The sequence below is a fragment of the Zingiber officinale genome, chromosome 4A, assembly GCF_018446385.1.
Source record: "Zingiber officinale cultivar Zhangliang chromosome 4A, Zo_v1.1, whole genome shotgun sequence".
NCBI lineage: Eukaryota > Viridiplantae > Streptophyta > Magnoliopsida > Zingiberales > Zingiberaceae > Zingiber > Zingiber officinale.
In genome coordinates this window covers 34,163,174-34,184,276 of record NC_055992.1, presented here as the reverse complement: position 1 = coordinate 34,184,276, position 21,103 = coordinate 34,163,174, and the positions used below count along the sequence as shown (strand labels likewise).

The window sequence follows — 21,103 nt, the reverse complement described above, 5'->3', positions numbered from 1 at the left end:
CGTCTCGGCAAGGACCGCTACATCTCCAGAACTCGGGTGTAGTGATAAATATGCAAGAGTTCGCGTTACAGGGTCCGACTGTAACGTCTCAGCAAAGACCGCTACATCTCCATGAGAACTTGGGTGTAGTGTTAAATAGGCAAAAGTTCTCACACCATAAGTTAGATAAGAACAAATATGATAGGAAAACTAATAATCTAAGATTTGGAACATGGAATATAGGAACTCTCACCGGTAAATCAATGGAGGTAGTAGATATGATGATTAGGAGAAAAATTAGTATTTTGTGTGTACAAGAGACAAAATGGATAGGCGAGAAGGCAAAGATGATAAAGAACTCGGGTTTTAAGTTATGGTACACTGGAAAGAGTAAAGCAAGAAATGGAGTGAGTATCATTGTAGATAATTTGTTAAAAGATGAAGTTGTAGGAGTAGTTAGAAAAGGGGATAGAATTATAGTCCTTAAGATAATAGTGGCGAAAGAAACTATGAACATAATTAGCGTATATGCACCACAAGTAAGATTATATGAAGCTACCAAATCAAGATTTTGGGAGGACTTAGATGAAATATTACAAAATATTCCACCAAATGAAATGATTTTAATAGGAGGTGATCTAAATGGGCATGTCAGAGTGAAAAATGAGGAATATGAGAGAGTACATGAGAGTTATGGGTTTAGAACGAGGAATGATGAAAGGAAAACTATATTAGATTTTGCGATAGCATATGACCTTATATTAGCTAATACGTATTTTAAGAAAAGAGAAGAACACTTAGTCACATTCAAAAGTGGGAATAATAAATCGTAAATTGACTTTCTTATGGTTAGGAAGAAGGATAGAAAGATTTGTAAAGATTGCAAAGTTATCCCAGGAGAAAGCTTAACTATCCAACATAGGGTAGTAGTGTTGGATATACACCTCAAACATAGTATCAATAAAAAGAAAATAAATACAATTTCTAGAATTAAGTGGTGGAAGTTAAAGGATGGGAAACAAAATATATTTAAGGAGAAGGTAGAAGTACAAGCATTAGGTGAAATATACGATGACTCTAATGCAACATGGGATAAGATGATATCAAAGTTGAAAATAGTAGCTAAGAGTGTACTCGGTGAGTCAAAGGGACATGCACCACTAAGTAAAGAATCTTGGTGGTGGAATGAGAAAGTACAAGAGAAAGTGAAGGAAAAACGAATAGCTTATAAGGAATTATATATTTGTAAGAACGAGGAAAACTTAAAAAAATATACAATAGCCAAGAAAGAAGCTAAGAAAGTAGTGAGTGAAGCCTAAAATGAAACTTTTGAATGGTTATATAAAAAATTGGATACAAAAGAAGGGGAAACAAATATTTATAGAATAGCTAAAGTGAGAGAAAGGAAAACAAGAGATCTTAGCCAAATAAAATGTATTAAAGATTAATGTAATAGGGTATTAGTAAATGATGGAGAAATAAAAGAGCGGTGGAAGAGGTATTTTCATCAACTTTTTAATGAAGGTTTAGGTGACCAACTTAACTTAGGTAATTTAATTAAGTCAAATGAGCATAGAAATTTTAATTTTTATCGTAGAATTCAAACTTCAGAAGTAAAACAAATTTTAAATGAGATGCACAATAGAAAAGCCGTTGGACCAGATGATATTCCGATAGAGGTATGGAAGTGCTTAGGGAAATAAGGTATTGAATGACTTACAAAATTATTTAACATGATATTGAAAACGAAAAGAATGCCTGATCAATGGAGGATAAATACTCTAGTTCCCTTATATAAGAACAAGGGAGACATACAAAATTGTGCAAAATATAGGGGTATTAAACTAATGAGTCATACTATGAAACTTTGGGAAAAAGTAATAGAAAAAGATTAAGGAGACCGGTGACGGAAAATCAATTTGGGTTCATACCCGGAAGGTGACAATAGAAGCTATACATATCTTAGACAATTAATTGAAAAATATCGAAAACAGAAGCAAGATTTACATGTGGTATTCGTTGACTTAGAAAAAGTTTACGATAGAGTCCTAAGGAAAATTATATGGAGATGTCTAGAAAAAAGAGGTTTTAGTGTAACGTATATTAAATTAGTGAAGTATACGTATGAGGATTAACTGAAGCGTTTCCTATAAAGATAGGGTTACATCGAGGATCAACCCTAAGTCCTATCTTTGTATACTAATTATGGATGAAGTGACACATCCAAGACACGGAATCGTGGTGCATGTTGTTTGCAGATATTATTTTGGTAGATGAGACACGTGAAAGAATAAATGCTAAACTCAAATTTTGGTAGAAAACATTGGAAGTGAAAGATTTTAGGTTTAGTAGAGTAAAGACAAAATATATATGAAATTTAAGTTTAATAATATTAGACGTAATGAGACAATTGTTAAGATAGGAGATGACGAGTTATCTTTAGCTAAAGCTTTAAGAATTTATGATCATTTTTACAAAATGATGAAGGATTGAGAGAGATGTCTTACATAGAATTTAAGCAGGATGATTGAAATGGAGGATAGCGTAAGGTGTTTAATGTGATTGTAAAGTACTTTTATAACTTAAAGGGAAGTTCTACAAAATGACGATTAGACCTGCTATGTGATATGGAGCTGAATGTTGGGCTATGACTCGAGCACATGAGCATAAGATGAGAGTTGTAGAGATGAGGATGTTAAGGTGGATGTGTAGACATACGAAGATGGACAAAATAAGGAATGAGAGCATTAGAGAGAAAGTCGGAGTTGCATCTATTGAGGACAAACTCCGAGAGACGCGTTTAAGATTGTACTTAGACGACCAATAAATGCTCTAGTTAGGTGATGTGAAACTATAATAAACTTGCATATCAAACGAGGAAAAGGAAGACCAAAAAAGACTTGGTTAGCAACAATAAAACAAGATAAAATTTATTTAAATATAGATGATGTTATAATAGGAGATAGAGCTCAATGGCGTAAAAGGATTCATACAGCCGACCCCACCTAGTGGGAAAAGGCTTGATTGTTGTTGTTGTTGTTTGCTTGAACCGGTAGCATACGCAAAGCGTTGGCACACCGTGACACTTCGCCGTCATTAGGCGACGAGTCCGAATCCATCATACGGGCTCGCGCGATGGTCTGGACCCATCGCTTGGGCTCGACGATGAGTCCAGACCTATTGTGCAAGCCCTGCGATGAGTCTCCACTTGTCGCGTGGGCTCGACAATGGGTTTGGACCATCGTGCGGGCCCGATGACGAGTACAAACCAGTTGCGCTAGGTCGGACACGTAGCCTGAGCCCGACGATGCTTTAATCGTACCTGGATGCGTCACCCATGGCCAACCCAGACGCGACGCTTGGGTCCTACGAGGTGTCCTTTGTGCGACGCACGAGTTTGACAAGGCGTCCGTTGCACGACGCACGACGAGGTGTCCCTCGCGCGAGGCCTCCGAAGCAGGAAGCCAAAACTTAGGGTTTAATCTAATACTTTTTATGATTGAGATAATTTAAATCGACTTAATTAAAGCTTAATAAAATTTTCATATATATATATATATAAAATTATTTTTTCTAAAAATTATTTTAAAAAATATTTAGTTTATTTTTTATTTTTAGTTAATATATTTTATATTTAGCTATTAATATGGTTATTAATTTTTATTAATATTATGTATAAAAATAATAAAAAAATTCAATCGCCTTGGCAATGCCTAAATATTAGGTGGACATTAACTGCCTGACCACTGCCTAATGTCATTTACAACACTGCTCGATATGAGCGGTTTTTACCTCTGCGACATGGGATCAATATCGAAACACATTGGTACACCTATGTTGCCTCCATACAGTGAGATTTCTCTTGGTAGGAAGTTTTTTTATGTGCTTGCTTGCAGCTGACATGAAATGAAATAAGAAAGGAGAGCAGACTCAACTTAGAGCTTAGAGAGGATATTTCTCTCAAATATTTGTGGTCCCCACGCAGCTCCGGTCCTTCTACAAAGGAGGCCCGGGGCGGAAAACAAAAGGTCCAAAATAAATTTGGGCCTCAACTACTCAAGGCCTTAATTACATGCCTATAAAGATAAAAGTAAAAGACAATATCAAAAGATTCTGAAATATGAATTTGGGCCCAACTACTCAAGGCCTCAATTACATGCCTATAAAGATAAAAGTAAAAGACAATATCAAAAGATTCTGAAATATGAATTTGGGCCCAACTATTCAAGGCCCCAATTATATGCCTATAATACATAATACTTAAAAAAAAAATTTTGGGCCCTCTCAAATTATGGGCTCAGTGCCACCCTCCTCCAGGGTCGGCCCTGTCCTCACGTTTAGAACCGTCAATTTGAGTTGGCATGTCTCGCCAAACAATTTAAGCGGATTGTGTTGAAATCTTATCAACCCATTTAAAGATGGGTCGAGGCGGGCCAACCCACCTGTCCCGTGACCCATGCGGGTTAGCCCACGGCGGGCTTGAGTTGGCCCGTAAGTTGAGGAAATGCTGAAGTAGTCGCTCATGCGCCTTGAGTAGTCGTTGAGGTCCCTTGGCGCTTCTCTTGTGTTCATTAGAGCTAAGAGCGCACTTACTGCTCTTTTGCAGTGCATTGATGCAATTGAGTTTACTAGATTGGTTTATAATTATCTTTATGGTAAGCTTTCTTAACTTGCATTTTCCTGAGTAATAGGTGTTAAATTCATTTTGCTTCATGAACATTTTCTCTTAACTGCATCAGCAACCTATGGGCTAACCCAAACCATCGCGGACTTTTTTATTTTATTTTAGTTTTTTGGTGGACCCACGGGTTAGCTCACCTAATCCACAACCCGCTTTGAGTTGGGGATTTTTCAATCCGCCAAGATGACGGGTTTATCCCCTTCGCCCCGGCAAATGGCCGGCCCGCCCCGGCAAATGGCCGGCTTGCCCTGTCACGGGTCGACCACTCTACCCACGCCTACATCATTATTCAAATATCTCACTCAAATATTTCAAATCCCACAATCAAATATTTTACCAACTAAATATTTATGACTCCCATCCATCAAATATCCCATCCCCAAATATCTTACTAATCAAATATTTACGGATCTTACGATCATTTAATTAATTTACATCTAATTTTACATTTAAATAAAATTAAATGTTCATTGAATTTAACAGAAATAACAAAAAAAAAAATTAAATTATGAATTAACCATTGCCATGGGCCTCACCCATGCACCCACCCTACATTGCTACAACTTTTCGTACTTTTTAAATTTTTTTAAACAAAAATTAAAAATCACCGAGCAAATTTGCCCGGTGATATTTTGCCTGGTGATTTCTAAATATTGTTATCCTTTCCCCTTCTAATGGGGTATATTTGGAGAAATATCCTCTCTAAATATTCTACCCTTATAAAAAATCAGGATCATCTTTCTTGAAACAAAATGTCTACCTAAGTTACCAACAATGTCGACGAGCGATGTTGAATTTTTTGGATCAAAAGGTGTTTAGCAGATGTGATCATTGGCGATTGTTGGTCGGATCGATATGGGGGACGAGTGAGGAATTGAAGTCGGGATGGGGAGAGAGAAAATGTGAAGAAAACCTAATGTTTATTACATTTATGATACTTTATATATATTAAACTGAATATTAAATTAACTCTTTATTGATAATATAGCAATGTTATATTGGTTGTAACAGTTTATATATATTTTCTGTTATATAGTTTATAACGATTTAATATAACATTTATATATGTGGTTATCTATATAATTTACTGCTAATATATATATATATTATTTATTAGTTAATTAATTTTCTTATAAACAATAATTAGTTAATTAAATTCTTATTAAACTGTTTATATATAGTTTGCTGCCAAATAATTAACAAAAAAATTTCATCAAATTACTATTAATTAATTATTTTTTAATCATATATAATCACATAAATTCGGTAATCATATTATTAATTGTTTATCATTATTTTATAAAAAATAATTTTAAAATATCAAGAAAATTTTAAACTTTTTAATATAATTTTAAAAATTATTGTATTTTTAAATTTTTTTAATCTGCATTGAAAATCAATTGTAAGGTGACGTTCTTTCCTAGGAATGAGAATGATAGTATTGTGGAATGAGAATAAGTATGAGTATGAATATCACTCTTAAAAATAATGTTTGATTAATTGAATATTTTTTATCGGAATAAATTAGAATTTCTTTTTTTACCCTTATAGGAAAATAAGAGAAAATATTAGATGTGAGAGAAAGTTGAATGTGAGAAAAAATATTATGAGAGAGATTGATGAGAGAGAGAGAGTGTCATGAGAGAGAAAATGTGATGGGAAAGGATGAAGAGAGAGAATGTGTGATGAGAGAAAATGAGGAAAGAGAGTGTGATAGAAGAGAGCATGGTGAGAGAGGATGAGGAGAGAGAAAATGTGATGAGAGATAATGAAGAGAGAGAAAGTGTGATGAGAGAAAAGGAGAGTGTGTGATGGGAGAGATTGAGGAGAGAGAAAGTATGATGAGAGAAAAAACATGATGCGAGAGAGTGATAAGAAAAAAATAAGAAACGAGAATGTAATGGGAGAGAAAACATGGTGAGAGAAGATGCGGAGAGAGAGTGTGATGGGAGAGAAAGTATAATGAGAGAATGAGGAGAGAGAGTATGATGGGAGAGATTGAGGAGAGAGAAAGTATGATAAGAAAGTGTGATGATAGAATGAGAAAGAGAAAGTACGATGAGTAAGAACAAGAAGAGAGAAAGCGATATAAAAGAAAAATTGAACAAATATATTAAGGGTATTTTCATCCAAAACTTAATTCTCATTCTCATTAAAACCCAAGGGAAGAGGTGGGTTTCATCAATACCCAAGTTTTTGAATTTCATTCTAAAATTTTAATTCCATTCCCATAAACTAAACACAAGGTTTAGGAATGAATCTATTCTCGTATTCCCAAATCCCTAAACCAAACGCCACCTAAATTTAAGATAAAATATATATTTTTTTAAAAAATAATTTTAAATATTTCAAATAAATTTTAAAATATTGGAAACTTTTAAATAGGTTCAAAAATAATTTAGAATCTTCAAATAGTTTTAAAAAAATAATAAATAATTTTTTAAGTTATCTTTGAAATTTGTAAATATTTTATAATTCTAGGTTTAGTTTTGAACTTTTTTTAGCCAATTTGTAGAATTATTTAATTTTTATAATCAATTATTTTAAGAATTACTTTTTTTGCCTTTTATTTTTTTTTAAAAATATTAATTTAATAATATTTTTTTTCAACATGAGTATCTATAGTAATTAAATATTAATTAAAATGATTTTAAAAACTAATATATATTTATACTTTTTTAAAAAGTATTGAAATCCTAAGCAAACACAATATGATATCAAAACTATATTGTTCTGGGCCGGAATTGAAACTCCAACAAGACTTAAAATTTTAAATCTTGGTTTTGAGTGACTGATGCTACACAAATTATACAAGAAAAGTTAACTATAGGAAATTTAATGTAGCCAACTAAATAAACAAATCCAACTTTCAAAGTGAATACATTTTACTGAGATGATGTGTTGATTAGTGGTTGAAGTTGACAAATTGAAATCTGGATCAGTTTGCATTTGCACTAGTGTTTTAAAGCGTTTTCTCTTGTATTCTCTCTTGGAACTTGCTTTATATAATGAAGTTTGGATATAATCCAATTTTGTACTAGATTCAAGTTGTGGTATCACATTTGCCTAACACCTCTCTCCCTTCTTTGTAATCGAAGCTTGTGTTTTTTTTTAATTAGGGGGACTAATTTGAGGAGTATCAGATTAAATAAACTAAACTGCAAAAATCATATCTAATTATCTCAGATTTGATTAGGAGCAGCAGGGGCCATGTGTGTGATCTCACCACCGACATTCAGTGAAGGTGACCCATAGCGGGCTCTGACTATGACTTGTGACATGGACAATAGTTGCTCGAGGCTACTTGGTGGCTATGGGTGGTCCACAGATGGCTAAGTGGTTTTGCTAGAGCAATGAGGATGCTGTAGATCAACATCCCAGAAGTGCAGGGTAGTTGGTGAATGCTTGTGGCTGGAGGCTAAGAGGTGAATGTTCGGTTGGGAGTAGACATTGATGAGCCAAGAGTTGTGTTCTACTGGATGATTGTGGCTCATGTTGGGGTCGCTGTGATTGTGTGAGGCCTTGCGGCATTGTCTAGCGACTAGTGTGAAGTAAGTGCTCATTGCCTTCTCTAATAGTCTTGGTGAATTGGGGATGAGAACAATGGACTTTGATTATGCAATTAGATCATGTGACAATATGGCTAGGATCCCTAGTGAGGATGACTTGGATTGAAGGAGGTTGATCTATTACAAGAGAGATTCAGTTAAAATCACAAAGGATGTGTGGCTATGTAAGCGCGCTTAGGGCCGATGGAGTTAAGAGGCAATGATGTTGTTGTCTCCAGCATGTTAATGGGAATGCTTTCTAGGAACTACTCGATTGGGTGACATGGTGAACTTCGACGAAGGCAATTTTGTGTAGGAAGTGGAGTCAATTGTTTATCCTCGTGTAGCAAACAAGAGCTATATCTAGGATGCTGCAGCCACGATGACGAAGTTGATGAAGGTGGTGGAAGAGACCCAAATCAAGCAACAATTGTTTGTCAAAGATAGGTGGAAACTCTAGTGGAGTAGAGGGAGATTTGGGGAGAGATAGAGTGATCATGTTGGGTTGTGGATGAATTACACGCCATGGGTGATGGGAATGACAATCAAAATGAATTGGAGTTCATATTTATACCAATTTGATGGAACATCAAAATTGAACTCTATTATCTCACATAGAGAATTGGAACATGGCTAATTATCTCCCAAGAAAATATCAAATAATGAAGATTAACAAAGAGGATTTTTTTATTAACTTGAAGATAATAATACATTAAAATGATAACTTCTATGATTCAACCCTAATTAAACTAGGAAATAAATATCATAAATTGGAAAATATAATAACTCAATCAAATTCCTAAATTAAAAGGTACCTATTAAATTTTTACTAAATCAAAAAACAAAACAAACTATAAAACAATTGGCAACCAATTCAAATCAATTTCTAATTTTGAATCATCTAAAACTTTCTAAAACTTGGATTCTTTGTTTCCATTACTATTATTTTTAATAGTTTGATGAATCCATATATAATATTTGCTTATGTTTTATGGCGGTTAACAATCTAATGCAATCCTCTCCTTTATTTGGGGTTGGGACCGACTACGGTGGGGTTTATTCACCATGGGCTGAGTTTTTTATTTTTTTACTTTTTATACGTGGAATACATGTTAATCTCGAATGTAATTGGATGTAAAAGTTGGTAGGCTTAGTATAAAAACAAAATATTACGGAATTTAAATTCAATAGTAGTAGGCGTAGCAAATAATTATTAAAAATATGAGATAATAAATTATACAATGAGAGCTTTAAGTATTTAGGTTTGTATTTGCAAAAAAAAAATGGAGGGGTTCATAGAGATGTTTTACATAAGATGTATGCTTAAAATGGAGAGGAATGTCAGATATTCTTTATGATCATAAGGTACTTATAAAGTTTGAAGGGAAGTTTTACAAAATGATGTTATGTTTTATGAAGTTGAATGTCGGGTTTTGAATCGATCATATGAGTTGAAGATGTGGGTTACAAAGATGAGGATGTTAAGTTGGGTGTGTGGACAAATGAGGATGGGCACGATAAGAATATTAGAGAAAAAGTTATTGTGCCTATTGAGGGAAAATTTTTTTAAATGATATGCATATGTACTTAAGCGATCAATTAATGCTCCTATTAGGCGATATGAGACCTGACAAATACATATATTAATAGAGGAAGAAGGAGACCAAAGAAGATTTAGTTAGCAACGATAAAATAAGATATATAGATAATATAAATAGGGGATCGAGGATCGAGTCTAGTAACATAGGAGAAATTCATATATTCCATCCCACTTAGTGGGATATAGTAGGGCAGCATTTTGTACATCATGCTTTATTCTTCTAATGGCCAATTGTTCCGATCTCTAGTTTTGAACATAATTTTGTTTAATTTTCTCACAGATTCAAAATAAATTATGCTATGACTATAAATTTTTCTTTGCTTCTTTCTTGTTTTCTCTTCTATTATTTTCTTTGAAGTTTCAATAATTTGTACAAATTTCCTAATGGACTTGCAGGTGAACTTCTTGAGTAAATTGGTCTCCTTGAGACCAGGAAGCATTGTAGAAGAAATGATACGTGATGTGATGCATGGGAAGAATGAAGGTAAAGACAATAGCGATGAAAATCCCAACAGAGAACAGAATGCACTACGTGGTATTGCAGGAAGGGTTGGTTCTTTTATCACAAGTCTACTTAGTATGATTCCATAAGCTAAGAAACTAACCTTCTAAGCAAATTTCTATTTTCTAGGGAAGCATATCAGGTCGCAAGCCCCGGCCTGTTCGTCCAGGAATGTTCCTTGAAACAATTTCTAAGGTATCGAACAATGCCTTGATGAAGTTGGCTTTAAATGTCGTGTCTTGACCTGATATGGTGAAATGCAAACTTTTCTTTATTTGTTAGGTCTTAGGTGAAATCTATTCTGGTAACGTGTCTGGGATTACAGCTCAACATTTAGAATGGGTATTCATTTGTTCACCTTAGCCTGATTATATAAGAATTGTTTTGAAACTTCTTAACTGCATCTTTGGTCTTTTCGTTAGGTTCATCAGAAGACACTGAAAATTTTACAAGAAATGGCGTTCTAGTTTACTAGTCAGTTCAGGGCACTAAAGCAAACTGCGCACACATCATAAACAATGAATGGTCTGCTTGAAGCATTTCTAGCATTCAACTTTCATCGGGCAATATGAAGCAAATGATCATATACAGATTTGCCATGTTACTTGGTTGTGCAAATATTCTTTCAACCTTCCATGTGTTTCTAATCTCTAAATGAAAGAACATTCCGCTTCCAACTTCTGATTCAGTAGGTTGCAAAATTTAGAAGAGTTAGACATCGAAGAGGTTGATCATGACTTGATCACAAGTGGCTTTAAAGGTCAGACCACTGTAACAACCAACTCATGTATGGTCGTCAGTCTTCTCCAGCTCAAGGAAAAGCGGGCAACAAGGTGCCCAAGATGCTTGGTGTCTATAACAAGTATAGCTCTTAAGTGTGGAGGTAATGTGAGGTAATGTTCTTAATGGTGAGGGTTCAAACTTAAATGTGATAGGCTTGCGCAATTGGTGTACATGAAGTCGGTGTAGGTTTTATTAGGTTATTTTTGTACTGACTTCGGTAAATAACTACTTGTCTCAGATTAATCTATTTAGAGAGAGAACTTAAGTTAAACATTCATTCATTGCATTTTCTTTGAATTTTCTTTTCTTTTTAAACCAAAAGGTATTATTGTTGCATCCATTGGGAGTGCGAACTTCAAATTCTGATTACACTTATCTCAAGTGTCGTTCACAGATCGGCCATAAATTATGTGAAAGAATATAAATCACTTGGTCAGTTTATAAATGACCTTTAAGTTAGTTAGGGGTGGAAGGATTTTTTTTTTTCGGAGAGTATGCGTTTTTTAAGAATTGATCACTTACTCTAATGTAGAAAGTTTATCATCTTCTAGCCAACTAAGCATTCCGTAGGGACAAATCTTGCCCTTCTCCAACACTAGCTAAAATGCCTAAATTTTCAAATCTGCCTTGGTTGCTATATGCCCCACCTTGGAATCTTTAACTTCCTTCAGGCTTTTTACCCTCCCTAGCACTGAAGGTTTGTACCAACCACTTTCAAAGTTTTATTCCTCTAGCTCCACATGTACTACTAGCATGTTAGTGGAAAAGTTGTCCCACGGGGTTATTCGGAGTGGTTAGTGCGTAGAAGATTGCTCAATGAGATCGTGGGTTCGAATCGCGAGGTAGTCAGGGCGTAAATCCTTGGTCCCCATGTTCCTCTTCCCACTGCGCACTAACTTCTCCGGTTACCGTGATTAACCTCCCTTGTGATGGCCTTGGGCAAGGTACGATGGGGGCGCTGGGGGCGAGCGTTATCGCCTTTTGCCCCATATTAGTGTAAAAGTTAACTCATGTCTAGATTGAATTCCGCTCTGATGATGAAAAAAGTATTCTTTACAGTCTTGGTTTTATTTGATACCAAGTTTTGTCCCTTAGAATCCTAGAAAATGCTTATCTTTTTCTGAGATGGGCCTCTTCTGTACCCCTTGTGTTCGAAAGAAGACGTGTTTGGCAACTTCCAAAGTTATGAAACGCAGTAGACCCAGACAATGCCACGCTCAAACTCAATGTCTCCTGCGGTGGAAAATTTCCATAGAGCATTCGGTATTATCCGGCTCATCAGTTTTTTTCATAGATTAGTATATCTTTTCCATCCTCTTCCTTTAGTGCTGGAGTTTCTACTAGTTTTGACATGCGCCGATCAAACCTAAACAAATATCACGATTAGTCTGAATTTATCAATTATTTTTCCATATAAAAAATAATTATTCATTAATCTTTACCTTTAATTGGTTGGCATACGAACAAAACTTCATTGGACTGAGATACCAAAGGGTTCTGAAAATGAGATGCAAGTAACTGATTTGGCTTTCCTGATCAAACTGTTGTCGGAAAAGAAAGAAAAAACAGGACTCTGTAAGCCCCAAGTGATATAGCCACAGTTTTGATGTGAATTCAATATAGATTAAGTTAGATTTTGTAGATCTAATCTGTTATGTCTAGGAGAATATACAATGACCCGACGGCTAAGGAGCATCAAAGATAATAGAAGACGCAGGCGAGCGAGAAGGATAGTACGGTAAAGAAGCTGACGGGCTCAGTGCATCTAAGGTACGAGGAGCTGTGGAAGAATATTTCAATGGAGCGTGAAGGATCTTGCATCTGAGGGACGAGAAGCCGAGAGAAAGACTCCTCGAAAAGAACAAAATCAAGTTGGAGATGATTGGAGAAGAAAATGGTCAACTCCGCAAGTTGACCATTCCAGGTGCCTAGAATGTTTCCAGCGCCTGGATTGAGTGGTCACGTCAACAGGAGCAGTTGTCGAAATAGATCAAGATGGTATCCACGTCAGTAGAATCCAGAGCCCGGATCCTTTCCAGGCGCTCGGAATGCCTGAAGTCATCTAGAGTCATTGAGCAGACCATTGCAGAGTGGATTGAGTTCGACGAGTCTAGATGTTTGGACTGCTTTTAGTCGCTTGGAAGGTGCCATGTCAGCAAACAATCACATCGACCACGAATGTTATAAAAGGAGGACTGATGTTTGATGTTTACAACAACACACTCGTTTAATTCTCTGTATTTGGTTCTTTACTTTCGTCTAGTGCTCAATTACTGTGTGTATCCTTGTTGAATCATTAGTTAGAGAAAAAGATTGGTTTTAATTTGCAGGTCGCAATTCACCCGTCTCCTCTAGTGATCCAAACTGCTTTTGCCGCATCAATAATTAGTATCAGAGTTAGACTACTCAAATGGACTAACCGCCAACTAAAAAAAAATGATAATTCCAGTTAGCCTTATTGACTATCCCTAGGGTGACCGGCCTATCCCCAAGGAAGTTTCTCACTAGCCACCAAGGTAAATCGGGAAACGCACACAGTAACCAATCCAGAAGCCTAGCATCCTTTGGTTGCACCCCCTATTTGGAGGAAAAATTCCTACAAATATGCCATAGCTAGGGTATAAACCGCGGGTGCCTAGGTGACAACCTGGATGTCCTACCACGGTACCATAGCCTCAGAGATGAAAGTAATAATCTTAGTTAGCCTCATTGACTATCTCAGGGGGTGACTGGCCCAGCTCCATAGAAGTTTTCCACCGGCCACAAGGATAAATCGGGAAGCGCATGCGGCGGCGAGCCCAGAAGCCCAACATCCTTTAGTTGCACCCTCCATTTGGAGGAAAACTTCCTACAAATACGCCATAGCTAGGGTTCGAACCGTGAATGCCCAGGTAAAAACTTGGATGTCCTACCGCGACACCATAACCTTAGGGATGAAAAATGAAGGTATATTTTAAAATAGATTTTGATATTATTCTTTGTATAAAACTTGGTTTCAAAGTGCCTACGAACAAGGATGGTAAAGAAATTGAGGAACAACTAGGACCAAAAAGCAACGAGACAAGTTTACGACAAATGGTAAGCATGAATTTCACCTACTATGCATACTACCCACACAAGAACTCAACCAGATTGACGCCTACAACTCTGCCAAAGATCTTTGAGAGAAGTTCTTGGAACTCCATGAAGGAACTTTGGAAGCAAAATTGGCAAGGCAAGATCTGCTAAAAAATGAACTCAGCAACCTCCGGCCGAAAACGGGTGAGAAGGTAGCTCAATTACATGCAAAATTGAAAGGGATCCACACTAGCCTCAGCAACCTCAAAGAAGTAATTACAAACTGAGACATGCTCATATATGCATTTAATGTATTTCCAAGAACTCAAGAATAAGTATCAAAAATAGACTCCTATATTTCAAAAAATCTTGAGGCAAGTAGTTTAGAAGAATTCTTTTCAACTATAAAATTATATGAATCTAGATGTGTAGGTATGAAAGAATAAGAATAGCAAACCATGACATCACTCTACAAGCCAAGACAGGCAACTTAAAATCAAACACATCTTTGGACGAAGATAAAGAAGCTTATCTAGTAAGGACGATGAAGAAAATTTTTAAATCTAACAAGTTTGATAAGAAACATGCTTCGATATTGTTAAAAAGAAAAGAGAAAAGGAAGGTAAGGTGTTTCAATTGTGATGAGGAAGGTCACATCAAGGATAATTGCCCCAGGCTCAAGAAGAACAAAGAAAAGGACAAGGACAAGAAGCCTATACAAGATAAATGCAAGAATCTAAAAGAAACTTGGGATGATTCATCAGAAGATTTGGAGTCATAACAAATAGCGGGGCTGGGCTTGCAATGATGTGACTCATTAAGATGAAGGGTACAGTTCATCAGGAGAAAGCAATAGTATAAGGGGAGCCTCCAAAGGATTGAAAAGAATTTAGATATCTCCACAATGGTATGATATTGCCCACTTTGGGCTTAACCCTCATGGTTTTGCTCTTGGACTCTACCCAAAAGGCTTCATACCAATGGAGATATCTTTTTCTTATAAACCCATGATTTTTTGCATGCATTTTCAATGTGGGACTATATTTGCAACCTTGGAACTCCAACAATCTCCCCTCAAACAAAGGACCACAGGGTCCTCCTCAAGATCATGTCACTTTTGACCTGCTCAGGGGTTCCCCTAAAAAATCAGGTCACTGACCTGCTCAAGGCCTCCCCTACTTTGTTCAAGGTTTCATCCACATAGTTTGATCTTGATCATGGCTCTGGCTCATGCTTTTTCCGGTGGTTAGTCCGGTGAAGAGCAACCTTGCTCTGATACCAATTGAAGGATTGGAAAAAATTTATATATCTTCACAATGGTATGATATTGTCCACTTTAGGCCTAACCCTCATAGTTTTGCTCTTGAGCTCTATCCAAAATGCCTCATTCCAATAGAAATATTTTTTTCTTATAAGCCCATGATCTTTCTCATGTGTTTTCAATATGCGACTATATTTACAACCTTGCAACCCTAACAATCTCAACCGATGAATCCAAAATAGAAAGTGAGGTACATAATTGTAACAACCCAAATTTCCCTATTTCGAGTTCTAAATATCCTTAAAAATATTTGGAAATGCTTTTAAAATATTCTAGAGATTTTTAGAGTATTTTTACGAAATTTTTGGAAGTCGTTTGATATTTTTACAAAACGAAAGAAGTTTTGACAAAAATAATGTCCAAGACGAGGTTTGAACCGGAAACCTCGGGTTAAACAGAGATTCGCTTAACCAACAGACCAGCCAAACTTTTCTTAACTAAACCTATATTGGAATATAGTTAAGTCATAATGAAACCCAAGTTACAAAAGGGAGCTTAATGATACCCGAAACCTAATTGCCCGAAAATCTTTCTCTCCTTCCTCTTCTCTCGCGACGGCGTCGGCAATTTCTCTCGGGCGAAAACGTAGCAAGCAGCCAGCGTCTCCGGCGGCCGGCAAGCGCCCCTCTCCATGAAGTCTTCGCACCGTCAAGCTCCTCTCGTCGAGAAGGAAGCCGTGAGCACGAGGGAGAGGCCACGATCTCAAGCCCACCCGAACCCTAGGAAGTTCCTCTCTTCGACTGTGAGTCCAAGGAACCGTGGTAAGTTGCTTACTCACCTGCGGTAAGAGTAGTTCTGGGATTTCTTTTAGTTTTCTGCCATATGTTGAGGTTTCAGATTCTTGTTTCCTTTGAGGAATGAGAGTAGTTCTTGAATTTTTAGTCCAGCCTTTATTTCCTGTAAGGAGTGAGACTTTTGAAGTTCTGCCGCAGCATGTTTGCCCTAGCAACATTTCTGTTCTCTTTTGATTTCTGTGGTACCTAGCGTGAAGAACAATGAAGATTTTTGGTTTCTAGTAGCAATTCTCTTGACTCCTTCAAGCTTTGGAATCAGTATTGTAGCTTTTGATTTGAAGTCTTCCTTACATCACTGATTGGTTGAATTATGGTAAGTAGAGATGTGGATCCTTGTTGTTGGGCAAGGAACAAGGAAGAGTTTAGTTTCCTTTAAAAGCATGTAGTTTGATTTTGTAGAATGGTATATTATGTTACAATACATGAAGATCAGCCATGTTTTCCTAGGTTTTCAGTAGCAAATCTTTGTTTGGTTGTTTGCTTGTTTAGCTTGTGGTTCTTTGATTCGGATTTTATGGGGTTCAGATTTAATTATTGTCTTAGAGTTGATCAGGTTGAGGTTACTCTATGGTTTCAATTCAGCAAGTTGGATTCCTTGAGTTTCAATTCAGCAAGTTTGATTCCTTAGGTTTCAATTCCGCAAGCTTGACTTCCTATGCTTCAATTCAGCAAGTTGGATTTCCATGAGTTTCGAACAAGGGCAGCTTCTGTTCCTTTTAGCATGCAGTTCGTGGTTTTCCTTATTAATTCCCTGAACATGATTAAGTTTCAGATTTTGTTTTCGTGCATGCTTATGCTAGTATAAATGTATTCGGGTTTGCTGTGCATTATATTTTTATGTATGCAAATTGGGATTGGCAAGTCATGAGTTTTATGCCTTAGTTTGGGTGCATGTGTCATAAATAGATAGTTTAGTTTTAGTTCTTAAAGTATGCAATTTTACGTCTTACAGATTTAGTTTTGTGTTGCATTAAGGAGCAAGAACAACCCTTCTATTCCAAGCACACAACTTCGGTTTACTTGAACAACAATAGCTATTTAATTTAGGCGTGTGAATATAGGTTTCAAGCTTTAGCAGGTTTCAGTTTTTAATGGCTATGTCTAGCGTTTTGGTTTCCTTTAAGTTCCAGCAAGTTTTGGCTTTTGTTTGTGCTATGTATAAGATAGGAACAACCTCATTTGAAGCTTAGAACATCCCCTCTTGGAGCTTGTTGCAGTCCGGATTCTAATGCCTTTGTTTTCCTTGCTTCGATTTTTGTACAGCGTTAGGATGGTTTGAGATGTAAGAGTAGTAAGTGTTCGTCATTGTTTTTCTTCCGGATTTCCGTCCTGTACAGCATTAGGATGGCCTGGAATTAATGAGTAGTTTAAGAAATTCTTCTGCATACATTATGCTTTGGTTCCTTATAGGCTCTAGCATATCATTTTATTCATGTATAAACTTTAGATAGCAGAAATTAGTTTGTAGTAGTGCAAATTTTTCAATGGGTAGTAGAGCAGATTTTGTTATGTAGCATGCAGATTTTTGTTAGTTATAGTATGCAAAATTATTTGTTTAAGTATTCACTCTTAGTATGTTCAAGTGTAAATTTCAGTTTATCTAAGCATTTCAAAGTTAGAATTTGTATGAGACATTGTTTTAGAGGTATTAACAAGTATAAGAAAGATAAAGAAAAGAAAGAAAAAGGCCAAGGCCTTAAGTAGATCCCAAAGTCAAGACTTTAGGGATTTTGGCACACAAGGTGCTTATTAAAATGCCGAGACATTATATATTAGAAGTATTAAAAGATAACAAGTATTTTACTTTTATCAGTGACACTGTACTGGACTCTCAGTTGTCCTTGGGTTGGGCTCCCATAGTCGTCCCTAGGTTTAGATAACCTAGTATGCAGGACTCTCAGTTGTCCTTGGGCTGGACTTTTATAGTCGTCCCTAGGTTTAGATAACCTAGTAAATCCTACTAGATTCAGGACCAGCTATCTCGGTTCTAGTTAGGGATGCACGCATAGCAAGTACAGTTGTCGGGCCCAAGAAGAAAGTTGATTATTATTTTGAAGTATTATAAGTATAAGTTTTTGAACAAACAAAATAACTTTCACATAAGTATAAAAGTATAAAAGAATAAGTTTAGAACAAATGAATTAAGTTTCACTTTGTTTTAAAATAAGCAAGTTTAGTTTCCTTTTATGCTAGCATGTTATTTAGATTAGGTTACTGTTCTTTGCTATTAGAAGAGCATGAGTAGCTTTACATGTTTAGCACTTCAGTATGTTTGTTTATTTACTAGTAGATGAGCATGAGTAGTTTTCCTTTTGAGCATTCAGTTTTAGTTTTCAGTATATTCACATGCATATCGAGTTTTGTGAGTTAGATAGCGCTTACTAAGCATTTTGCTTATAGATTGCATTTCCTCTTACTGCAGATACAGGAAGACGAGGAGGAGGTGCGGATGGTGTGTGATGCCAGGACTATGGAAGAGACTTGGGATATTATTAAGTTTCCGCATTTTAGTAATTAATAAACATTTGAAGTTGTATTTTATGTTCATGTCATTTGAGATTCTTTTGTTTAGATTGCATGGAGATGAGTTCTGTTTAGTAAGTATGCATTTTTGGTATTGTCACTTATTTAACTGCGTGAGTGATTGATATATGTTCCAGCCGCCTGTGGCTGATGTATACTATGTTTGTATCTCGGTTTATGGTCACCGGTACAGAGGAGACTCTGCCGAAATTTTTCGGTAGAGACTCTTCGTGGTTTCGATCATATCGGTTAAGTAGAGTTAGTAGTCAAGTAACGGTCATCCTTAGAGTGTAATAGTATAGATAAGAAGGGTGGTCGTTACCGTTGGTATCAGAGCAGTTCTCATTCTCCAGCATCACACATCAGCATCATCTTTGCCGTCTTCAAGTAAGAAAGTATTTAAGTTTTCCTTTTATGCTTTCTTTATTATTTGCAGTATGGAGTAATTGCTTATATGCGCTTTTGTAAGATAGAAGTTTTGTTTTTCTTATATTCATATACATAAGTATGTTTAGAAAGGATAGAAAAGATAACAAGCCTTCCAAGGACCACTAATGGGTACGATACGATATGAATAATAGAGGACCAAGAAATTAAGAGACTAAGGAACAAAGAGTACTAGTAGTGAAAGTCATTTAGAACTAGAAGCACGAGGAAGTTACTTAAGAGCGTGAAGACAATATGAGACAGAGAGATCTAGAATTATTCTAAGTTCGAGGACGAACTTTTTATAAGGTAGGGAGAATTGTAACAACCCAAATTTCCCTATTTCGAGTTCTAAATATCCTTAAAAATATTTGGAAATGCTTTTAAAATATTCTAGAGATTTTTAAAAATTTTTAGAGTATTTTTTAGTAATTTTTTGAAGTCATTTGATATTTTTACAAAACGAAAGAAGTTTTGACAAAAATAATGTCCAAGACGAGGTTTGAACCAGAAACCTCGGGTTAAGCAGAGATTCGCTTAACCAACAGACCAGCCGAACTTTTCTTAACTAAACCTATATCGAAATATAGTTAAGTTATAATGAAACCCTAGTTACAAAAGAGAGCTTAATGATACCCGAAACCTAATTGCCCGAAAATCTTTCTCTCCTTCCTCTTCTCTCGCGACGGCGTCGGCAATTTCTCTCGGGCGAAAACGCAGCAAGCAGTCGGTGTCTCCAGCGGCCGGCAAGCGCCCCTCTTCGTGAAGTCTTCGCACCGTCAAGCTCCTCTCGTCGAGAAGGAAGGTGTGAGCACGAGGGAGAGGCCACGATCTCAAGCCCACCCGAACCCTAGGAAGTTCCTCTCTTCGGCTGTGAGTCCAAGGAACCATGGTAAGTTGCTTACTCACCTGCGGTAAGAGTAGTTCCGGGATTTCTTTTAGTTTTCTGCCATATGTTGAGGTTTCAGATTCTTGTTTCCTTTGAGGAATGAGAGTAGTTCTTGAATTTTTAGTCCAGCCTTTATTTCCTGTAAGGAGTGAGGCTTTTGAAGTTCTGCCGCAGCATGTTTGCCCTAGCAACATTTCTGTTCTCTTTTGATTTCTGTGGTACCTAGCGTGAAGAACAATGAAGATTTTTGGTTTCTAGTAGCAATTCTCTTGACTCCTTCAAGCTTTGGAATCAGTATTGTAGCTTTTGATTTGAAGTCTTCCTTACATCACTGATTGGTTGAATTATGGTAAGTAGAGATGTGGATCCCTGTTGTTGGGCAAGGAACAAGGAAGAGTTTAGTTTCCTTTAAAAGCATGTAGTTTGATTTTGTAGAATGGTATATTATGTTACAATACATGAAGATCAGCCATGTTTTCCTAGGTTTTCAGTAGCAAATCTTTGTTTGGTTGTTTGCTTGTTTAGCTTGTGGTTCTTTGATTCAGATTTCATGGGGTTCGGATTTAATTATTGTCTTAGAGTTGATCAGGTTGAGGTTACTCTATGGTTTCAATTCAGCAAGTTGGATTCCTTGAGTTTCAATTCAGCAAGTTTGATTCCTTAGGTTTCAATTCCGCAAGCTTGACTTCCTATGCTTCAATTCAGCAAGTTGGATTTCCATGAGTTTCGAACAAGGGCAGCTTCTGTTCCTTTTAGCATGCAGTTCGTGGTTTTCCTTATTAATTCCCTGAACATGATTAAGTTTCAGATTTTGTTTTCGTGCATGCTTATGCTAGTATAAATGTATTCGGGTTTGCTGTGCATTATATTTTTATGTATGCAAATTGGGATTGGCAAGTCATGAGTTTTATGCCTTAGTTTGGGTGCATGTGTCATAAACAGATAGTTTAGTTTTAGTTCTTAAAGTATGCAATTTTACGTCTTACAGATTTAGTTTTGT

At 36.3% G+C, this 21,103-nt stretch overlaps 1 protein-coding gene across 1 annotated transcript in view; it reads left to right on the top strand.

Moving 5' to 3' along the window:
• The window catches only part of LOC121972338 (protein PEP-RELATED DEVELOPMENT ARRESTED 1 homolog, chloroplastic-like), a 29,555-nt gene extending 18,176 nt beyond the window's left edge, over positions 1 to 11,379 (top strand). Inside the window, exons 7-10 of the mRNA XM_042524020.1 lie at positions 10,205 to 10,357; positions 10,440 to 10,505; positions 10,593 to 10,652; positions 10,733 to 11,379. Coding sequence (XP_042379954.1) covers positions 10,205 to 10,357; positions 10,440 to 10,505; positions 10,593 to 10,652; positions 10,733 to 10,777 — 324 coding nt within the window. The 3' untranslated portion in view covers positions 10,778 to 11,379. The remainder of the gene's footprint in view (positions 1 to 10,204; positions 10,358 to 10,439; positions 10,506 to 10,592; positions 10,653 to 10,732) is intronic.
• Positions 11,380 to 21,103: the final 9,724 nt, after the last annotated feature.